Genomic DNA, 24,398 nt, shown 5'->3' on the forward strand with positions numbered 1-24,398 from the left:
TAGCTGTTAGTGGCTTGTTTGAAAACGCACTGCATTTATTTGAAATGCTTGACACAAATGGCTACATTTACAAAATATATCAGGCTAAAAATCTGTAGCTGAAAATAACTGTCACTTTTTAAAGCAAAATCCAAATAGTTTTGAAAATTACAGTCACATGGGTAAAAATTGTTATTGTGTAAAAGCTTTATAAATAGAGCCTAATGCATATTATCTATTTCCTTTTAGACTGTAAAAAGCAGAAGGTCTGTAGAAAACTAAGCCAAGGTTTAGAATATCATGCAATGCGGTACTGTCTAAAGATTCTAAATGATTAAAGCAGCGCTGTAGTAAGGGTAACTGGCCATTTAAGTGATTTTCCAATACTTTATTCTGCAATTGAAGCCTCGATCATTAGAAATTAAGATTTGTTGGTGACCATACTGTATAAATGCTGGTCTCCATTAATCTGAGTCCTGCTGACCATTTAAAGCTAATCTTGTTGGTTATTTTTGGGTTATAATCCCTCTTTGCAATATTAACTTGCCTTAATTACTGAGCAATTAGTATACAACCTAGTTAGACATACCTTATTCTAAATAGTTATCAAAATTCCTAGAACATAAGATAAAAGAGTAAAGCAGAAAACAGCAGGTCATATTTATAACCCAGAAAGACATTTATTGAACCAACCATAAGAAAGATCAGAAATCAGGTATCTAAATAAAAAATGTAATTTTTTTTACATGCAACAGAGTTTGCAAATAATTTAGCCCATGTAAAAAAAAAAAAAAAAGTTAAAAAAATTCAGATTTGGAGTAAAAAAAAAAAAAGAATCAAGTTAATCAGCACTAGGGCACTTTTTAATTAAAAAAAGGCCCTCTATGTGCACATAAAACATTACATATTATCCCATGTATTAAAAGTATTTGTCAATGAAATTAGAATGCTTACAGTAAAAAAGGAAATTATTAATTGCCTGTGACAGGCCTTGGCGAACATAAGATTCCATGTCCTGGATTAATTAAATGCTACAAATTGCCCATTATAAAAAAAAAAAACCTGGTTTCTGATGACAGTTGGTATCAATCGCCTCATGGGGGGATGCAGTCCACCAAACTAAACTAAGCAATTGGATAGATCCGTAAAGTAATGGATCTCAAGTTAAATGTGTATCTATGTGTGTGAGATTATATATAGTCGAATATATAAAATGCTATAATTCCTACCATACTGAGATCTAAAGGTCTTTGTCATATTTTTGCAATCTTAACTATTTATCTGAAATATTTGTATAATTCTCAAGTAAAATATGCTTTGAAATTAAATTTGTGTTTCTTCCCCAACATTTAAAATAAGGTATATTTAGGTTTATGCGATAAAAATAAGCAAACTGCAATGGTAAAGTTTGGCAATTCAAAACCGAACATCATCTGATATCTTTTTTTTTTTTTTTTTTATTGAAGTCTACTGCGCTTGCATATGGTTGATTTCCAAAAAAAAAAAACCATCTTAGCTGTGCTGTTAACAGCTGTAAGAGTTTGAACAGCATATGAATTATTTTTGACTTGCAGTCGCCTCAATATCTCATTTTGGTCCTGCAGCTCCCCATTAAAGGCATTTCAAAACAGACTGAGACATGCATTATAAACCAATGCATATGAACATTAAAAATGTAAATCTTAACAGAATGCTCCAATTTCAGAGGTCGCATACTATACCGTGTATCGTGTCTGTCACCTGGTAACCAGAGTGTGCAAGGCACGATCGCATGGGTACGCCTGCAGCAAAGAACACATGCACATACAACTAAAGAGGTATAACACCCCACCCCATCCATAATCACCATCCCCCCATATTAACCCACCCAGTAAGACTTAAAAAAGAAGACTTAAAACCAAGAAAAGATTCTAGAATGCATAACATTATGTTGCACCTTATAATGTGCACTTTAACATGTTGGAACATTAGTAGATAATTAGTATAAGGCAAAGATAAAGATTTCCAACACTTTAAAGGTCAATAAAATAGCTGGTAAAGGTTTTATCCCAAACTTCAATAAGTAACAAAGATGACAGTGTTACATAGATATTAAGTATTAAAAATTAGGCTTTACATTGACTAACCAATCAAATGGCTAGACCACTATCAAAGGATTTAAACTTCAAGTTACCAACCAGAACACTGTGCAACTTCGGTTTCTTGTGCTTATGTCCATATTCTTATCCTTACCTATATGCCTAGTATGAGAAAGAGATACACATTTGCCCGCTCTCTTAATTAAAAAAGGACATAAACATGGTCTTTTGCCACCTAAGCAGTAAAAAAAACAGGCTAATCGTAAACTAAATTTTTTAAAAAAGCTGTTGGAAATTGAAGAAAGGCTATACTGACACAAAGGCCAAAACATTAAATATGCATGGTTTGTGTAACATTTTTTTTATCTGTACAGAATGTTATATAGCAAAAGGATAAACTATACTGAGAATACAATTCTATCTCATAAATTCAAATTTATGAACGTTTATTTTTTTAATTTGGTTTATAAAACGGTCTTGCCTACAATAAATAAAAATGAATAACTACTACAATCGTATATATAGATAGATGGGTTTTAAGTCATTCACCTTGTGGAAAACTATGTAGACATGTGAATTTAACATTTGAAACAAAAAATTCAAGGGCAATTTCTGAAGCCCTGGTCTTTTTTGTTTTCCTTTTAATTAGACCACCTTCCCCCAAAAAATGTTTTGAAGTTAATAGCTGAACAAAAACAACTAAGAAATACATCATTTTAAAAACTGAGCTTGTCATAGACAGGCAGACATCTGTCCTAGAGTGACAAGGGTGCAACATCTAGCGGTCATTGGTTGTGCTGGGACCAATCTGTGACTTCTATTCAATTCACCCAAAGAAGAGATGGTGCTTGCATGATTACTACCTTCATTCAACCTTGAAAGATTGGCCAGTTATAAAACTTCTGTTGGCGACAGGGAGCTTGCAACATTAGATTCTCCCTATATTGTCTGATCTTCACCCAAGTGCTGCAACAGGCAGTTGGATCAGAGGTGGAATGGCGCCAGATTTAAAATTCTAAGATGTGGCTGGCAATTTCCCTAAGCCATAGTATACTATACATTTTTGCTATAAAGTTAATATGCTCTTTTTAATCATACACCTTTCCTTCTACAATTAAAACAATGGAAGGTTATGTAGATCTGCTCTATATTGGTGATAATGGGTATAGGGGAAAATGTTATCTGGCATCTCACAGAAAAAGCTTGACCTATTAGCAGAGAACGTACAGGTAAACCAGTTCTGCTAGTCTATAGTATTGTGTATTTTAACAGGCAGAGAATCATTTGTCTACCAGGAGAGAGAAATAAAACTGTAAGCCTGCCCGGACTGTACCTGGGTGTGGTAATCAAAGGAAAAACACCAGAAATCCTAGGGGAGTTCTACATCTGCGTTTTTTTTTTTTTAAGGCCAAAGTCTATGCCACACTGCTCAGTTAATTTAGACATTGACCTGTGACTAAAATGGAAAAATACAGAGCCATAAACACAGGAGCTGGCCAAGTGAGCTACAGCTATAAATACTCCAAATAATGTAGCAATAAAGTAGAGTCAAACTTTGGCAAAAAAAAAAAAATATGACTACATGTCATTCATAAAAGTTTGTTACGTGAGCATTCTGGAATGTTCTGACTAATAGAAATGTGATTCTTTCATCATCCTAGATTTAATTCTCTATATGATCATTTTAGAACCTAACCGGACACAAAACTATAAGTATTGCATTGTGTATTCTCTTGGCACAAGGATCTATGGCCATCATTTAGTGGCCAAGGATTTCCAACGCAGGGCAGACTGACAACTCATGGGGCCCCCGGGCAATAGGGGATCATGGGGCCCGTGTCCTTGCCCAAACTCAAAAAAGCCTATGAAAAAAGGTACCAGGGGCATCTTATGGGGCCCCCTACTGACCCCGGGCCCTCGGGCAGTGCCGAGTTTCCAAATGGTCACTCCACCCCTGTTCCAAGGTTATATTTTGAAAGTGAGATTTGCACTATTCACAAACCAAATGTGTTGCATTAAGATAATTAAACCTGTAGGGAAAGCAACAATTTACAAAAAAACGTACCTAGGGTAAAAAGCCTAACTTAATATGTTAAAGCACCTTTACCTCTAAACCTGGCATGACCAATCTACGCATTCCAGCCATTTCTTCCGAACTACAACTCCAGACATCCACAGCCAGAATGACTGAATCTGGAAAGCACAGTATCATCACCTTTGCAAATCATTGTCAGGCAGGCAGTTCACATTTTGGTAAGCACGAAAAAAATTACACACAGCAGATTTGTAAACTCAGCACAAGTCGATGATATATCAGTCCGTCACAACTTGTGTTTACGTTCGTCATGTGCCTATGTGCAATACACTCGTCTGATATTACAACAGTGTACTATATGCAGTACAAATTGTTTCACTTGATAATTACAAAGTAAAATAATGCAGTTTATGGTTCCATGGAAGCTATACAAGTGACAATTATGTGCCTAAAAAGAAAACTATAGTAATGCCACTTTTTTGCCAAAACAACGTCGGCATGCTATGTTTCTCTAGCATTTCTCATCACAGTGCATTATATGTCTATACTTAGCTAACAAACTGAACTTTCTGGATATATTAGCATTTTCTGATTTCATGCCTCTACATAGATCCTTGCAAAGATATAGGTTTTTCTTTAGCATGCATTTAGGGCTGTTTGACAACAGAGATAGGATCTATTTGATTCTGTAATCTACAGTCAAACATTGACGTTTGTGATACAGTACATTATAATCTAAGGTGGAAGCACACAATCTATGCTACAAGTATCCAAACAGCAAAGAATGGCCTATCACATTTACCTTTTAAATCTAACACCTAACAAAAATGGGCACAGACAAAAGCATTATAATTACCCTTCAAAATCTCTCCTTATTCAAAAGAATACAGTTATGCTTTTGGTCAGATTCCACCCACCTGTAGAATGGCACCATACAGCCGCAGCAGTACGCTCCTTGGCTCACTGTCTAAACACTTTTCATCATCCGGCAAAGAGCAATGAAAGAGCATGTTGCTCAGGCCACCTCTGTAGGAAGAAAACAATATGATTAAACACAATGACACCTATGAAAATTAATTAGTTTTTCTATATTGAAATTTTGAAAAAACTCAGTTGTGGTCCAGCCAAAACAAAGATACTGCATGTCTGTATGTGGACAGTATCAATGCCCCCTTTGAGCTAGCTTAACTGATAAATGGAATTGAAGTATTACAGAGTAAATGGCATGACACAGAAATTGAACTTTATTGTCAAGCTAAACACAACTAAAGTTACTTACAGAAGGATTCATTTCTGTTCACACCTTTTATATAAAAAGGATAGGCATATGCATTAACGTTCATTACCTTAGCATGTAGCAATGCATGCCACTTGAGTTTGTGCAATGTGGTGCCATTCTAATGTGCACTAATATGTGTTGCACTGCCATAAAAGATGCATGAATGCTGGTGAGCGATTTGTGTAGGAGTGGTGAGGGATAATGTAATCTATTGTTACAACAAATGGCACTGTACTTTTTAAATGGGATCAGAAGTGAACCCTTTATCCTGTTTAGTGGGTCAACCTAACAAAAGAACATGGTGACCTTGTGGCAGAAATTTTGTTTTTGGGCCAAAAGACCTAATTCCATGCAAAACTAGATCATCATATTCCCTGAGCTGTTTAATAAATTACTACAATGGTAGTTGTCAATGTCACTGAAATTCTTTTATAGTGAGTTATCTGTTTATCTCAGGCTGGTAGTTAATTTGTATAATAAAAATACACAAGAGACTGCAGTGATATTTGACTTTTTGTGAATTTTAAAGGGCTCTGCAACACAAGAAAGAATTTCAAAGCGACTTTGTAAGCACAGGGTCATTTGAACACCAATAGTCGACCTGGTAAAACAATACACAATATATGTACATTTCCAATGACTAATGTCTTATAGTACAGCTGCTTTACTGCTCCCTGACTGCGGCACACATCCTACAATTCTGTGTGTGTGTAGTTCACAGCTTCCTCCTGTAAGACCTCCTTTCCTCCTCTTGTAATACTTTCTTCCTTGCTCCACATTAGTGGCATGTATTCTACATTTCTGTGTCTGTGTGTCATCCCTTCTCCTGTGTTACCACATTCCTTCCCTTTGTAATACCTCCTTCCATCCTCCTGTAATACTCACTTCCTTGCTCCCTGACTGCAGCATGTATTCTATAATCGTGGTTGTGTATAGTATCTGCTTCCTCCTGTAATACGTCCTACCCTTTCTGCTCTGTTATCACATTCCTTCCCCCGTAATACCTCCTCCACTTCTGTGTTGCCAACATTCCTTCCCCATGTAATACCTCCTTACCTTCTCCAGTGTTACCAAGTTCCTTTTTCCTGTGAAACCTCATTCCCTCCTCCTGTATTACTCCCTTCCACACTCCCTGACTGCAGAATATATTCTATAATTCTAGTTGTGTATAGCATCTGCTTCCTCCTGTAATATGTATTTCCCTTCTTCTGTGTTACCACGTTCCTTCCCTCTGCTAGTGTTCCTGCCTTCCTTCTTCCTCTAATTACTTTGTAATTCTACAAATCTGGTTGTGTACCTACTTCCTCCTGTAATACCTCCTTCCCTTCTCCTGTGTTACCACAATCCTTCCCCCTATATTACCTCCTTTTCTCTAGTCTTGCTGCCTTCCTTCCCCTGTAATACCTCCTTTTCTTCTCTAGTGTTACTACCTCCTTTCCTCCAGTAAGACCTCATTTCCTCCTCTAACACTCCCTTCTTTGCTCCCTGACTGAGGCATGTATTCTACAATTCTGTGTGTCTTTGTTTATTCCCTTCTCCTGTGTTACCACATTCCTATAATACCTCTTTCCCTTCTCCTGTGTTACCAACAGGGTGAATTTGATTTAAATCAAACTGATTTAAATCACAATTTAAATCACGATTTAAATCATTAGTCAGTAAGGATTGATTTAAATCATAGCTTTCTACATAAAGACTAATTCTTGCTGGTATAACTTTAATATGCAAGTAGATGAAGAGTTTTAGAATAACAACTTTTCATATTAGTTTTTTTATCGCCAGTTTAATAGGTTAATCATTCATATTTGGACAACTTTTCTGTTGTACTTAGGAAGGAGAAAAATAATCATTCCCTTAATAATAACAATTTAAATAGATTTATTCAACTGAAACAATAACATTACAGCATATGTTATTTGCTTAAACAAACATCCATGTTTGTTAACTAATTTGGCTAAACAAAATATATATATTTTAAGAAACTTAGACTGTCAGCCCCTTCCTCCTCACACTTAGTTTCACTTTCTTCTTGTACAGATCTATTCCACTCCAAACAATTAGAAAAATATTGTTTCTATTCTATTCACTGAACTTCTTGAAACTTAGCACTGAAAGGGTTGATTCTGTATTCGTAGGTTTGTAGAAGTTAGGATTAAGGTCTTTTTCTTAACTCTGTTCATGTTATAACATGTTTGCTGTGAAGAAGAGGCATGTGATCTCCGCTGAGTCAAATTCAGTTTTGAGAACTGCAAAAGTAAACCAAGCATCTGTGATATCTTGTAGGCAGAGAAACTGCCCAATAATCTTATAAAAACCTCTGGAAGAGCATGACAATGTGACTGGAGTAATGGAATTTATTTACCAAAAAAATTAAACATATACAGCCTTATTCTACATAATTAAAAAAATAATTTTTATTTCATGATGGAATAACCTTTGGATGGTAATATATTTTCCTCAAAAAGCATTTTATTTAAAAAAATCTGATTTAAATAAAAAAATCAGATTTAAATAAAAAAAATCAGATTTTTTTGATTTTTTTTAAAAAATCATTGATTTTTATCCACTCTGGTTACCAAGCTCCTTTCATCCGTGAAACCTCCTTCCCTCCTGCTGTAATACTTCCTTCCTTGCTCCCTGACTGCAGCATGTATTCTATAATTCTGATTGTGTATAGTACCCGCTTCCTCCTGTAATACCATGTTCCTTCCCCCTATAATACCTCCTTCCCTTCTCCTGTGTTACCATGTTCCTTTCTCCCATGAAACCTCCTTCCCTCCTGCTGTAATACTCCCTTCCTTGCTCCCTGACTGCAGCATGTATTCTATAATTCTGGTTGTGTATAGTACCGGCTTCCTCCTGTAATACCTCCTTTCCTTCTCCTGTGTTACCATGTTCCTTCCCCCTATAATACCTCCTTCCCTTCTCCTGTGTTACCAAGTTCCTTTCTCCCATGAGACCTCCTTCCCTCCTGCTGTAATACTCCCTTCCTTGCTCCCTGACTGCGGCATGCATTCTATAATTCTGGTTGTGTATAGTACCTGCTTCCTCCTGTAATATCTCCTTTCCTTCTCCTTTGCTGCCACATTCCTTCCCCCTATAATACCTCCTTACCTTCTCCTGTGTTACCAAGTTCCTTCTGTCAAACCCCCTTCCCTCCTCTGAATACTCCCTTCCTTGCTCTCTGACTGCACTATGCATTCTACAATTTTGGATGTATACATTACTTGCCTTCTCCTGCAATACCTCCTTCCCACCATTAGTGTTTCTGCCTTCTTTTCCTCTGTAATGCCTCCCTCCTCCTATAATACTCCATTCTTTATTCCTGTAATACCATTTTCCTTTATGTGGCAGGAAAAACCAGCATTCAACCCATCCAACTGGTTGAATACTTGCATTACCTGGGGAGCAGCAGAGCATGGACGTTCCAAGACATGGGCCAGCTGAAAAGACAGGTGTTTTCTGCATCTCACTCTGAAGTGGCAATTGTTCTTAAATGTACTGCAGCTAAAAATGGCATTTCCTACAACAACTATAAGTGTTATAGCTGAACTCCATCAAACTAAATACACTGTTGAAATACAAACATGTGAACTGTGTTTCCTGGCAAAAGATTTGTAATTCTGCTGAGCCAATCTTGTACTCGTGCTCTCCAGCCACATAGTAGGTGACCTCTTTTTTTCCACTGTAGTTAAGAGATACAGTTTGATCACAGCCCTAAACTTGTGATTAGAAGCTTCACACTGAGGTCATCCATGCTCTGTCTGTAAGCAAGTTTAGACTCCTATGGTGCAGTGTAGCAGAGCCTGACCACTTCATAATCCAGCCTTCCTTAGCCTCAGCCATGCAGACTGCTACAAGCGAATATAAATAGATTTCAAAGATCTTCCTAGAGGCGTTTTAAATACAGTTAATGATTAAAAAAAATACCCATCCCCCACATCCTCCAGAATTTGTGTCTTCCATATCTGCCCGGAAATCAGCTTTAATGCAACACTTTGCACAGTAGGAAACTATGTTCGCCACAAACAGATACGGCTTTGTGCAGTTATTAATTACTATTCTGGGTTCCTGAAAACTATGGGGTGAGTGCAAGAGACTCATTCACACCATGTCTGCATAGACTGACACAGGCTCAATGCAAGGGCATATAGAAAATGGTTGCTTTCTCCATGGGCTGTTCACACAGTAGAAATGCGCACCTCACTGAAGTATATTACAATGTGTGCTTTGGATTAACAAAAAGTTTTTCCCAATTTTTTAGCTCTTTAACAAAGCATTCAGTCAGTAGTACACAGAATATAAAAACACACTAAGAAACAGGGACAAGTAAATGTACACAGAAGCTCCCGAACCACTTGCAAGTTCCCATAACCGTATCAATTTAGCAAAAAAAAGTTGTTGTTTTTTAATGAGAAGTAGTTAAAAGGTCTTTAATATGAACATACTTCTATACTAGCCCTTCGAACTAAAATTTAGAATGGATAATGAATAAGACCCTATACTGAAATGAAAAACAATACCTTCCCCCCCCAACCTTTTATCTCATTTCTAAGGTCATCTTAAGATTCTTAAATGTTATCCAAGCCCAAAAACTATTTTTATACACTGCAGCTTGCCAGTCTTTAACTACTTGCTTACCAGCACTTTCACCCCCTTCCTGCCCAGGCCAATTTTCAGTTTCAGCGCTGTCGCACTTTGAATGACAATTGCGCAGTCATGCAACACTGTATCCAAACTAATTTTTTATCATTTTGTTCACACAACTAGAGATTTCTTTTTTCGGCATTTAATCACCACTGGGGTTTTTATTATTTGCTAAATAAACAAAGACTAACATTTTTTTGTACCCATATTAAATTTGTATCTCTTTTTGAGACAGAGAGCTTTCTTTTGGTAGTATTTAATCACATCTGGTTTTTTATTTTTTGCTAAACAAACCAAAAACAACTGCAAATTTTTGGGGGAAAAAAAAAGGGGTTTTCTTAGTTTCGGTTATAAAATTTTGTAAATTAGTAATTTTTCTCCTTCACTGGTGTGCATTAATGAGGCTGCAGTGATAGGCACTGATGGGCACTAATAGGCGGTATTGATGAGGAGGCACTGGTAGGTGGCACTGATGGGCATTGACAGACATCACTGATGGGCACTGAAAGGCAGCACTCATATATGTCACTGACAGACAGCATTGACAGGCAGCACTGAAAGGCAGCTCAGAAGGGCACTGATATGTACATATGAAGGGCATTGATGTGCACTGGTAGGCAGTGATATGTGGCAATGACAGGTGGCATTGATGGGGCTATACTGACCATCAGTGCCCTGATGATCAGTGTACATGTCCCCTCTGAGTAATGCCGATTGCAGACTATTCTCTCCTCACGAGTTGTCAGCATGACAACTCGTAAGGAGAGAAATGCCGATAACCGGCATTTCTTTATTTACATGCGAACAGCTGTGATTGGACACAGCTGATCACAAGACAGAGCCGACGTCTTCGCCTCTTTCTGTTGATTGGTGATCCGCTATGTCCCAGGGACACACTGCCCCACCAATCGGCACACACACGCGGTTAGAGTGGGAGGACATCACATGATGTCCTTCCAGAACTACCTTGCGCCCGTCATTTCCTTATATGGCGGGCGTGAGGTGGTTAAAGTCAAGCTCCGGGAAATGTAAAAGTCCTCTTATACAGTAGACCAGCCTTTCTCAACCAGGGTGCCCAGGCGCCCTGGGGTGCCTTGAGGTTTCTTCAGGGGTGCCTTGGCAAAAAAAAATCTAAAAATTGCCCAAAACTTGGATACAAGCCAGCGGGTGGAACAAGCCTGCCTTTTAGTTACACACAGCCACAGGTTTTCATTGTGCACCATTACAACCTTCTAACCACCGGTGTCATGACAACCATTGACATCATCTGTTGATAAAGAGGATGTCTGTTGCCTGCACAGCATCCTTGTTTGCCCCTCCCCGTCAGTGCTGGGGTCACATTAGCTCAGTGATGGAGAAAAACTGGAGGCAGAAGAGAAACACTAGAATACTAGTCAGTACCAGTGTGGAAAAGTGTATTTGCTTTGGAAGAATAAATCACCTCTAACATTGGGTGTCCTACATGTGTGGATGTTGCTGCGTTATATAAAACTATTATAATAGTTTTTCACATTTTAGAATGGGGTGCCTCAAGACTGTCCATAATTTTAAAGGGTGCCTCGGGACTGTTCGCAATTTTAAAGGGTGCCTTGACTGAAAAAAGGTTGAGATACACTGCAGTAGACATCCTCATGTCAAGTTTTCATGATGTCAGATGGCCTTAGATGGTTGGATCATAAGGGAGAAGAGGTTGCAAGGACCAATCTCACAGTGCAAGGATCCTGTGGGTGGAGGATCAAGTACGTAAAACCACTGTACCCAGTCTCCCTAGCCATAAATGAGAGGCTAACCCTTGTGCAGCACAGCAGCAAAGGACATTTATTTTTCTTAGATTTCAGCTTTAAATGTGATGACTGAATTAGTTTTTTTTTTCAGGCTTATTTCCTTTATTTTCACCTGCTAATGCTATGTTTAAAAACTTCCTGTCCCCGGGTGGCTACTCTCAATTACTCTACTGTATGTGTCGTTGTCACTCATGCTGGACTAACATGTCATGACGGGATATGTAGTATACACAAAGCCTGGTACACACAGGTAGTTTTTGTTTTTTTTTGGTCAACCCAACGGGCTGAAAAATAAAATAAAAAAAAACACGAAGCTTGCTGTACCAACTATGCGATGTTAGTACAGTGATCTCCCCACTGAGCTATTGTGTTCTAACAGACGGAAAACACGGGTCAGTGCTCGCAGCCATTGGCTGTAAGCATTGATCGGATGCCAGATGCCAACTGCCTGGTTTACCAGCATGCCCGTTCGACAGAAGCCAGAAGTTAGGCTGGCTTCTGGTCAGACAGGCTGCTGTACACACTGGCTGGTTTCTGTTGAACTGGCCAATATTCGGCCTGTGTGTACCAGCCTTAAGACTAGACTGTTTCTGTCCAGTTCACAGAAGGTGACAAGGACCCTGCAGTTCTGGCCAGATCAACAACTATTTTATGTCCTTGCAAAAATGTTCTTAGCCTGAAAATAAATTAATGCAGCCACAACATCTGTTAGTAATGATACATTTTGATATCAATGCAGCTGTGATATTAACTAAAATATGCCTCCTGCAGGAGCAAATTGCATTATAAACCAACAATCAACGAAAGGAATAAATGAATATGTCTGAGATCAGTAACTACTGGTGGTATTTACTGCCTAAACCTGTTCAGTACTACAGCATGCTTGCTGGGGGCAAGATCATTGTGGTCATTCTGTGTAATTATCTGTTCAAAAACTCAACTTTGACCCTGGAAAAGGAATTATAGAAGCATTCCAGTCATTACATAAAGCTAAACCTACTCCCACACTATGACTATTCTATCTAACCCTGTAAAGAAAAGATAGCTATACTTACCTATTCTGAAGCTGGTCCAGTCTCCAGCATGCAGGAGAGAAAGCAGACAATGACTGGGACTGGAGATGACGTCACCCATAGACTTACTATAGGGCATCCATTGTCGGCTGCCTCTCCTGCACAAAGCTGCAGCTGACAGCTCAACTTGGCACCAGAACAAAAACGGCTTCAGTATAAGTCTTTTCTTTACAGAGCTAGAAAGAAAAGCTGTAGATTGGGGTTGGGAGTAGGTTTAGTGTTAGTTTGGTAATGACTGAAATTCCACTTTAACTTCTGTGACTTCTAGTACAGGAATTTTTTTTTTTTTTTTTTTTTAACGATGGATCAAGGATGCAATCTCAATTGAGGGAGTGTCCTAAGATTGGACAAGAAGTCCTGGTAGATTAGTTCAAGATGAGTGTGAGCCTAAAAAAGAACCACCTTTTCCCTGTCACCTTATTCACTTTCCCAATTTGTAACTATAATCTACACAAATCTATTTATAAATAAGCAGAACCCTAATTTTAAGATCTAGTGGTCCTTCATTAGAAGCAAGGCACTCTAAACAGAGCACATTCTACAACATCTAATAACCGTAAGCTGCAATATATTACACTTTTGTTATTTGGCAAACTCCCAATAAAAGATAGTGGGATCTTTGGGTATGGGCTATGGAGGGGTCTCAGCCAGGGACCCTAAATGCCTTATGCCATTCATAAATTATACATTACATGGATATTTATAGCAATTATCAAACTATTTAATACTTGGTTGGCTGCCTAGGATTAAAGCTGAGAAAAAAAAGTTAATTAGAAACTTTGATGTCTAGCCAAACATTTAAACTGCTTTTGCCTTGGATGTCAACTCAGCATCTTGACTGGCCAGGGGCCCCAGCTCCCAGTGATGCTCTGGCACACATTGACCAACCTTCCTTTAAAAGCCTGGTCCTAACCCCAATCACACGATTGAACATTAGTGAACAATGATACCACCCACCATAGTGATGGGTCAACAGAGGAACTAGATTTTTTTTTTTTTTTCTTAACCATGAAGGCCAGCTGATATGAATTACAATCCACTGTCTGAAGGATTCAAGTCACTCAAGCACTAACCTACCAGCTTATAGACTCACCTGAGGTATATGCTATGCAGTAGAATCAACCTTTTCAAAACAGATGTCACTTCAGGTTAAAAGAAATAATATAATAAAAAAAATCCCTAAGGTCCTTTTCACACAAAGTATTTTTTTTTAGGTGGCCCTAATCGGATGGCCCATTCAACCCTATGGATCAGCAGGTAGAAAACGGACTTGTGTCCATTTATACCTGCCTACCTCTGACCCACAAAAAAAGAAAAAAAAAAAAATGAAGGCCACCCGTCATCCTCCATCTAGGTAGATCGGAGCACAGTCGGGTGTAAATGTAGTACAGAACTCACAAAACTTCCCTATTTGTGTAGGAAATACCTTGCACATGTGCAGAAAAGCGCTGTCAGGCAAAGCCCTTCAGCCTACCTTCGCACATGGTGTCGCAGGGCGGTGGAGCCAAAAAGAATGGGGGTTAGAATGTAGAAGAGTAAAAACTTTTGGTATGTTTCCATTGCTGAACAAAAATCAATCCAATGCCTTAACCTTTCACACCTTGAAGAGGGTGCATAGCTAATGGACATACTTTGAAAATCCAGAAGAGTAAAAATGGCCACCAGAGGTTACAGATGTCTAATCTTGCCAGATGTCTAATCTTTACTCTTGCTCCGAGGAAGAGGCATAGCCTCAAAACGCGTCAGCCAACAGCCACCTAGAGGTCTACAGTGCCCCACCAGACATCCTTCAGGGTGATTGGAGCATGCTGCATTTCTTGTGACATGCCCTTCATTTGATTTTATTCCTTTGTGAGTATTTTACTTTTTATGAATAAATCTAGTTTTTAAAAAGGTAATGCACTAGGCCCGTGCGGCCGCTTTTTGTTTCTTCACATACAGTTCTTTTTGGATTTCCCTGGTCTGTTGAGGGCAGCAAAGCTTGCATTCCTTCTATACTCCATGTGGGAATACAGACATTGTGGAGTCCACTGTCCAGCGCATTCGGTTGCTTTTTTTTCTTCCTATCCATCTCTGGGCAGCAGTGAAGGGAAATCTGACAGCAAAAACGTATTTCAAGCTTCATCCAAAAGAGAAATACAATTTTGGATCTAAATATATTTTAAGGCCGCAGGTGTGATTTACCAAAAGTGCCAGAGCAAGAATGTAACGGAATCGGACCCAGACTGCACTTGGGTATTTCCGTTAGACTCCAGCTTCCCTGTCCGAACACAGATCCACAGACACCACCGCTGACCCAACAGGACGAGACAGCACCTTACTTGAAGGAAAGACAGAAAATGGACTGCTTTATTTTAACATAGATACAAGATATATACACAGGGCGGAGAAATACACACCCAGAAAGGAAACATCAGCAGGCCGTCCCATCAGGGGGAAGGGCTGCCGGATACATTACATCCCATAATAGTTTGCTAGAAAAATGGGATGCAGCAGCATGGCAGTGAACAATGGGATACACCATGTGGCAGTAGACAATACACAAACCCATACATCCCATAATAGTTTGTTCTCAAGCAAGACACATAATAGAACAATGGGACAACCACATGGCATTAAACAATGAACAACCCCCACACCCCACCTATACATGTCTACACAATAGCAGGACATTTCACCTTGTACCCCTAACAGGCACAGGGTGACTTACACATAATAGGGATCTGGGGAGCTGAGACAGTGGTCTCCCCACCTCTCCAAAGGGGGCTGTGTTCCATGGGCCCCCCACCCAAAGTCAATCCCATCACAAAGAAAAACAGGCATTAGTCCGTTTTTGACTTATTTTTTTTTAATCTGTCCTAAAAAAAATAAAAAATTAAATCTGATGGGTGGCTGATAAAGCAAGACTAAACCCTCCTCTCTTACAGTCAAGGAAGCTGACATCTTAGTCTCTGATCTGCAGCTATCATGGTGTGGCACATGTAATAGTTATGACACCAGCCATTTAATAGATCAACAATTCGGTTGCGAGAACAAGCAACTACCAATTATTTTTAGCATGAGTTGAATATAACCGTCTTGTGAAACCGTTAAATTGAAGAGTTCAGTTCTGCTTTAATGAAACTCATCAGCAGGCAATGACCAACGCATGACTATTTTTTCACTTATCACCTGCTATAGCAGTGAGTCATCTCCAGAAATAAAGGCGGCTGACACACGCCACTAGATATTATGAAATACTTACAAATGTACAATAAGTGTCCCCGATGTCGAGGAGGAAGTTCTTTAGAGTTGCAAAGAATTTGGCATAAGCAACAGCATATAGAGATTAGAAATAACGGGAAGTCCAGATGTTACCATCAAGTACCCATAAAGGAAATACACAGTTGGGCGGAAGAGTCTATTATAGTGTGAATACAATTGCAGTGGATGAAAATAGGCTTACTGCCAACAAAGAAAATTATTCATTGTCACAGCATTACAGTGTTAGTAACCCCAGGACCCTGCATTCACTATATCTGGTCTCTCACAGTGCACAGAACATGGAAATGAAATTATTTCAGTAAATATAAACTGCTAAATACCTTTTCTCATCAGCAGTGAGAGCAGTCTTGTGACTTCAATCAGTGTTCAGCAGAGCACTGGATAAAGCTCGTTTTCATCCTCCTCTCACTGTCCTATGAGACTGCAGGACTCCTGACCCTCTGTCTGGACAGCACTGATTGGCTCTGTGCTAATCACATGCACTCTTCCAAAGACAAAAAAAAAAAAAAAAAACACTTTAGCAATACACACCAAACTGAGCATGTGCAGCTTGCTTCCCAAGGCTCTGTTCTATCAGGAAATGAGTCGGGGACAGTGGAAGAAGGGGAGGATCAGAGAAGACAGGATTAAACATTCTTTTTACACAATGCAAAGGATTACCCACTTAAGTTCCACAGTGAGTATAACAAGCATGCTTTACTGCATATATGGATGAAATTTACGTTTGTTGGTTTAGAATTTTTTAAAGACCTCTAACCTTGATTCACACCTGAACGGTTAGTACTTTGAAGCCCAATACTCCATAACGCTCAACAACCAAAACCCCATCTTTTTAAACTGTGTCTGTTCACATATGAGACATGACGCTTGTAGCTCAATGCCCGAGACTCAGAAAGACACAGGAGCTTCCTTTGAAGCAGAATGGGGCAAAATGCCTGAAAAACCTGACAATTAAAGTTTTTCAAACCTAAACCACCATCTCTTCCTATTGACTAGCTCTCTATTGGCTAAAACAAAAATGCTCAAGCCTGAGTACGCCTGGGAAAAAAAAAAAAAAAAAACACACAAAAACATGCTCTAAACAAAAAAAATCCCTTGTAAACCCTCATGCTCAGGTGTAAGTGCAGCCTTTAAGTGTTACTAAACCTACAACCGTACAATCAGTCTGTATATGCAGTAAAGCATGCTTGTTATATTCATTGTGGAACCTAAGGGGTTAATCTTCCACATTGTATAAAAAGGATACTTAATCCTGTCTTCTCTGATCCTCATCTACTACTGTCCCCAATCCATCTGCTGATAGAACAGGGCCTTGGGGGCAAGCTGCACATGCTCAGTTTAGTGTGTACTGCTAGAGGTTTTTTTGGGGGGGAAAGTGCATGTGATTAGCACAAGGACAAATCAGCGCTGTCCAGACAGAGGCTCAGGTGTTATGTAGCCTCATAGGACAATCAGGGGAGAATGAAAACTCCTCCTCCAAGCTTTAACCAGTGCTCTGCTGGACACTGATAATAGTCACAAGACTTTTGATTGCTAATTAGTAAAACGTATTTAGCAGTTTATATTTACTAAAATCAGGGTGGATAAAAATCAATGATATTTTTTTTTTTTTTTTAAATAAAAAAAAAAGCAGATTTTTTTTATTTAAATCGGATTTTTTTAAATAAAAGGCTTTTTGAGGAAAATATATTACCATCCAAAGGTTATTCCATCATGAAATAAGATTAGTTTTTTAATTATGTAGAATAAGGCTGTATATGTTTAATTTTTTTGGTAAATAAATTCCATGAATCCATTCACAATGTCATGCTCTTCCAGAGGTTTTTGTAAGATTATTGGGCAGTTTCTCTGCCTACAAGATATTATCACAGATGATTGGTTTACTTTGCAGTTCTCAAAACTGAATTTGACTCAGCAGAGATCACATGCCTCTTCTTCACAGCAAAAATGTTATAACATGAACAGAGTTAAGAAAAAGACCTTAATCCTAACTTCTACAAACCTCTGAATACAGAATCAACCCCTTCAGTGCTAAGCTTCAAGAAGTTCAGTGAATAGAATAGAAACAATATTTTTCTGATTGTTTGGAGTGGAATAGATCTGCACAAGAAGAAAGTGAAACTAAGTGTGAGGAGGAAGGGGCTGACAGTCTACGTTTCTTAAAATATATATATTTTGTTTAGCCAAATTAGTTAACAAACATGGATGTTTGTTTAAGCAAATAACATATGCTGGAATGTTATTGTTTCAGATGAATAAATCTATTTAAGTTGTTATTAAGGTAATGATTATTTTTCTCCTTCCTAAGTACAACAGACAAGTTGTCCAAATACGAATGATTAACCTATTAAACTGGGGATAAAAAAACTAATATGAAAAGTTGTTATTCTAAAAATCTTCATCTACTTGCATATTAAAGTTATACCAGCAAGAATTAGTCTTTATGTAGAAAACTAGGATTTAAATCAAGCCTTACTGACTAGTGATTTAAATCGTGATTTAAATCAGTTTGATTTAAATCAAATCCACCCTGACTAAAATAATTGCATTTCCATGCTCTTTGCACTGTGGGAGATCAGATATAGTGAATGCAGGGTCCTGGGTTTAGTAACACTTTAAAGTGAGAATTCAGTTGCACAAAAAAGAAAAAAAACACTACTCACAACCCATTGCCAGCCTGAATAACACTAAATATGCAAAGCTAAACTCCAGGCACAAAAATTCTCACCTAAATATATTCCTTAATAGCTAGAAAAGGATATCAATCATCATTGCGTGCATCCAATGCCTTTGGAAGCCCAGTTATCTAGTAAAACTAGCAGTAACATCATTATTTTGCTATGGGAGGGACCCAGCAGGCTCCACCTACTACAGGCTGTCTGCAGAAAACTACAGAGGGGGCGGAGACAAGACCAGTCACTCTACACAAGGAGAGAGAACAGCAATGAGGGGTCTTTATTACAGGAAGATCCTGCACAAAGGCAAAGCTCCACATTGGATTACTGCACAGCTCTGGATGAAATATGCAAAGCACACCAAGATTCAATGAAGAATACACGACTCTTGTTCTTACACGATATTTCTTTTCACATAGTTCAGCTTTAAGTACAGACTCCAGATGCAGATCTAGTCTTTGCATTGCTGCACCCTGCCCAGCATCAGGTCATATTTGTAGTCTGCATCACACCACTAAAAAGTTGTGTATATAGAAATATTGCCATTATTCTTTAGGGCTGAACACAGGCAGGGCACAGCAATTACAAGCCTCCTTAGCCCTGTTCACACTTGAGCAGCTCTGCTTTCTCAAGTTTTTGGCATGTTTTTTGTGCATTTTGGGAGTGGCGACATTTGCATAAACACATGCTAAAGAAGTTCCTGTACCAAATTTTGGCACTGAGCTTTGCGTTGCACGTGGAAAACACACAACTGCTGCCTGCATTTGGGGTGCCATTATGGGGTGCAGTTTGCAGAAATGCTAGTTTCTTCCTGCATTTCTGCTACTCCCAGGAGCGAATGGGGCCTGATCCCTGGTTCATACCAGTGTGACTTGTCATGCAACTTGACAATTCAAAGTCACATGAAAAAAAAAAAAAATCACATCCCATTTTCGGCAATGGAACCGTTCAAATTGCTCCGATGACTTTGAAAAACGTTCCTACATTATTTCTGTGCGACGTCATTGCGACTTGCATTGACATCTGTTAAATGAAGTCGCACAGATGTCAGCAAGCTGCACATGAAATCGCACTGATAGTCGGCTATGAAGTTGCCCTGAAGTAGAAAGACTTCAAAGCTGCAGGGTTTAACCTCCCTGGCGGTTTTCCCGAGTGTTGCTTGGGGTAAACTTTCAGTACCAAAAGCGGTAATCCCGAGCTACACTTGGGATTACCCTGCAGCGTTGGTTAGGGATCCCTCCAGCACTTACCTTGTCCTTCGCTCCCACGATATCCCCCCCCAGCAGCCCCGGTCATCTCCTCCAGCCAATGCCGGCATCCGTCTTCTGGGTTCCGTTCCCTGCGAGCGTCGGGACTTACGAGGGACGGAACAGGCAGGAAATTCAAAAATTTAAAAGTGACATTCTCTCAATACACTAAAATCTGATAGTAGAACATTACTGTATCAAACCATTTCACATACATTTTATTCCTAGTGCTTTGTCCTGTGTCCTGCCTGCATTTTTACTGTTCTTTCTGCCTGGAAACTGAGAAATGTCCATGGCGTCCAAAAAGCCTCCCTTTAGGTCAAAAGCGGTTTTATTCCAGCTAGAGAACAGTGATAGTAAATTAGAACCACTTGCAGAATTGAACGATAATGATTCGTGGGGAAATTCGTCATCAGACACTGAAAACGATTTTGCGACTAAGCTCAGTGATGTGCAAACTTGGCGCTCTATTTCAAATTTCAGCGTTTTTAGTTTGATTACATTATTGAATTAAATGTATTATTATTTTTTATGAATATTTATTATACTATAATTTATGATTTTGCGTTTCAAATTTTATCATACCCGGGATGTTTACTAGACTCTTGTTCGGACAGATTTCAGTGAGTTATTCCTAAGAATTACAGGGCTACAATAAAAAAACAACATATTTCCATGCAAAAAAAAAAAAGGTACCGCTTTGAGCACAGAAATATTGACATAATCAGACCGCTAGGGAGGTTAAAATAGAACTTTACATACAATACAGAAGTATGCCAACAAGCAGGCTTTTTATTGCAGAACAGATATACTATGATCAGTACCGGCCTGGTGTGCACTGTGAAGATTATGGTGCTGACGCTTTCCTTTCAATTTTAATGAAATGTAACAAATTGACGTGCGACTTACAGTGAAGTCTCACGATTTTAAAGTCAGGTGACATTCCGATTTAAGGTACGATTTGTAAGACATCTGACATGTCTATGCAAAAAAAAAAAAATATCACACCAAAAGTAGTGTATGCACTACTTTAGAAATCGGTGCGGCTCCGACCAAGTCGGAACTGCACCGATATGACCTCTGTAGTTGCGGACAATAAGGTGCGACTTGCAAGTTGTATGGCATGAAAATTCAAAACATTCCATGGAGAAGAGGAAATAGTTTTTAAAGGTCAGATTCATACCAATGCCCAGAATGCTGCATTTTGCAAGGCAGTTCCTGAAACCCTTAAACATCACACAAAGACACATTTTTGGCATGAACCCCATTTTATACAGTAGTATATTTATTTACAATGTTTCATATATCTGCATGTTCCCATCATAGATACATCATTGGAATGACCTCTGGAAAACCATAGGACTGGCACTTGGTGAATGATGCCTGATTCAGGGCTCATTCACACCGGCTGGGGTGCAGAATCCATTGCATAATGCATTGCCACTGGTGTGCGTTGTGCAGGGGTGTTGTGACATGTTGTTACAACTCATTGCAGTTAACTGCTTTTTCTTTTTTTTACATTAACTTGAATGAAATGTCATTTTCTGATATTCCATACAACTCTGCATTGTCACACTACATTTTTATGCAATGTGACAATGCAAAATTGAATGACATTTCATTCAACTCTGCATTGTCACACTGTATAAAAATGTAGACATTCTGCATTTTACACAACATGCACCACTGCACATGTATGGTGCGAACAGGGTGCATAAAGAACAATTGTTTTCTATGTACACTTGTATTGAGCCTACATTGATCAATGGTACTCAACTCACATGGTGTGAATGAGCCCTTAAAGTTTGTTTACACTAACAGCTGGGGAGGTGGGGGTTGGCGGCTGCAAAATTATATGATTGAGCCGCATTTTTACAATCCCCCAACCACTCCCCCTTAAGGGGGTAAGTGGTTGTATCATGTGCACAGTCTGACCACCTCTCGTATCATGTCTGCAGTCTCTGATCATCTCTTGTATCATGTCCTCAGTCTTCGACCACCTCTTGTATCCCCCATATCAAGAAAGTTGATCACCACTGGTATCGACTGTACAGCATGTTTAGTTGGTAGCAACAGATTATTGAAAGTACAGTGTGATCAGATGGTAGTAGCAGTGTATATACTGTACAGTGTGATTGGAATGCATAAGTGTACATAGTGTACAATGTGATCAGATGGTAGTAGCAGTGTATATACTGTACAGTGTGATCAGATGGTAGTAGCAGTGTACATAGTGTACAATGTGATCAGATGGTAGTAGCAGTGAATTTACTGTACAGTGTGATCACATAGTAGTAGCAGTGTATAGATTGCAGGGTATGTACAGTGTGATCAGTTGGTATTGCACAGTATATATTGCAATGTATAGATCCTGTACATTGATCAGTTGATATTAGCAGTGTATAGATCATATACTGTGATCAATTGGTATTGCACTGTATACATTACAGTGTATAGATCCTGTACAGCAGTGGTCTCCAAACCTTCTAAGCAAAGTTTGCTGACCTTCAGACTTTATGAGGGGGTCAGACTGTGGCCATTGGTAGCAGAAAAGGTCCCGATGTCTGTGGGAAAAAAAAATTCCCCATCTTTGGTGTCATTGGAAGGAATTGTGCCCCATAATTGGTGTCAATGGAAGGAATTTTGCTTCATCATTGGGAGGAATTTTGCTCCATTATTGGTGTCATTGGGAGGAATTGTGCCCCCTCACTGGTGTCATTGTAGGGATTTTTGCTCCATCATTGGTGTCATTATTGTGCCCCTTCATTGGTGTTAATGGGGGGAATAATGCCCCATTGTTGGATGGAATAGTGCCCCAAGGGCTGAATAAAAGCAAGCAATGGGCCACAGCTTGGAGACCATTGCTGTACAGTGATCAGAAGGTATCAGCAGTGTATAGGTGATGTCCTGTGTAATCAGTTGGTATTACACTGTATATATTGCAGTGTATAGATCCAGTACAGTGATCAGATAGATGTTATTGGTGTACAGATTGCAATGTATAGATTACGTACAGTGTGATTAGTTGGTATTGCAGTGTGCAGATCTTGCACAGTAATCAGATGATATTGGTGTATACATTGCAGTGTATAGGCGCTGTACAGTGTGATGAGATGGTATTGGTGTATAGATCATCTACAGTGATGAGAGGGTATTGTGTATAGATCATCTACAGTGATCAGATGGTATTGGTGTATACATTGCAGTGTATAGGCGCTGTACAGTGTGATCAGATGGTATTGGTGTATAGATCATCTACAGTGATGAGAGGGTATTGTGTATAGATCATCTACAGTGATCAGATGGTATTGGTGTATACATTGCAGTGTATAGGCGCTGTACAGTGTGATCAGATGGGATTGCAGTGTATAGATCATGTACAGTGATCAGAAGGTATTTGTGTATAGATCATATACTGTGATCAGATAGTATTGGTGTATAGATCATGTACTGTGATCATAAGGTATTGGTGTATAGATCATGTACTGTGATCATAAGGTATTGGTGTATAGATCATGTACTGTGATCAGATGGTATTGGTGTATAGATCATGTACTGTGATCAGATAGTATTGGTGTATAGATCATGTACTGTGATCATAAGGTATTGGTGTATAGATCATGTACTGTGATCAGATGGTATTGGTGTATAGATCATGTACTGTGATCAGATGGTATTGGTGTATAGATCATGTACTGTGATCAGATGGTATTGGTGTATAGATCATGTACTGTGATCAGATGGTATTGGTGTATAGATCATGTACTGTGATCAGATGGTATTGGTGTATAGATTGCCGTGTATAGATCATGTACTGTGATAAGATGGTATTGGTGTATAGATTGCAATGTAAAGGTGATGTACAGTGATCAGATGGTATTGCAGTGTATAGATCATGTACAGTGATGAGATGGTATTGGTGTATAGATTGCAGTGTATAGATCATGTACAGTGATCATATGGTATTGGTGTATAGATTGCAGTGTATAGGTGATGTACTGTGATCAGATAATATTGGTGTATAGATTGCAGTGTATAGATCACGTACTGTGATCAGATGGTATTGCATTTTATAGATACTGTGCTGATATGGTATTGCAGTGTATAGGCGCTGTACAGTGTGATGAGATGGGATTGCAGTGTATAGATCATGGACAGTGATCAGATGGTATTGGTGTATAGAATATTGTGTATAGATCATGTACTGTGATCAGATGGTATTGCATTTTATAGATACTGTGCTGAGTTGGTATTGTGGTGTATAGGTGCTGCGCAGTGTGATCAGCTGATATTGCAGTGTTTAGATACTGTAATCAGATGGGAATGCAGTGTATAGG

At 38.9% G+C, this 24,398-nt stretch overlaps 1 protein-coding gene across 2 annotated transcripts in view; it reads right to left on the reverse strand.

Moving 5' to 3' along the window:
* Positions 1–24,398, reverse strand: part of LOC149440878 (choline kinase alpha-like) — a 51,628-nt gene that overhangs the window by 24,312 nt on the left and 2,918 nt on the right. For both annotated transcript variants that reach the window (XM_089658105.1, XM_089658106.1), the window contains exon 2: positions 5,010–5,118. In XM_089658105.1, coding sequence (XP_089514231.1) covers positions 5,010–5,118 — 109 coding nt within the window. The remainder of the gene's footprint in view (positions 1–5,009; positions 5,119–24,398) is intronic.

The sequence above is a fragment of the Staurois parvus genome, unplaced genomic scaffold, assembly GCF_062004578.1.
Source record: "Staurois parvus isolate SC_StPar_1 unplaced genomic scaffold, SC_StPar_1.0 ptg001051l, whole genome shotgun sequence".
Classification (NCBI taxonomy): domain Eukaryota; kingdom Metazoa; phylum Chordata; class Amphibia; order Anura; family Ranidae; genus Staurois; species Staurois parvus.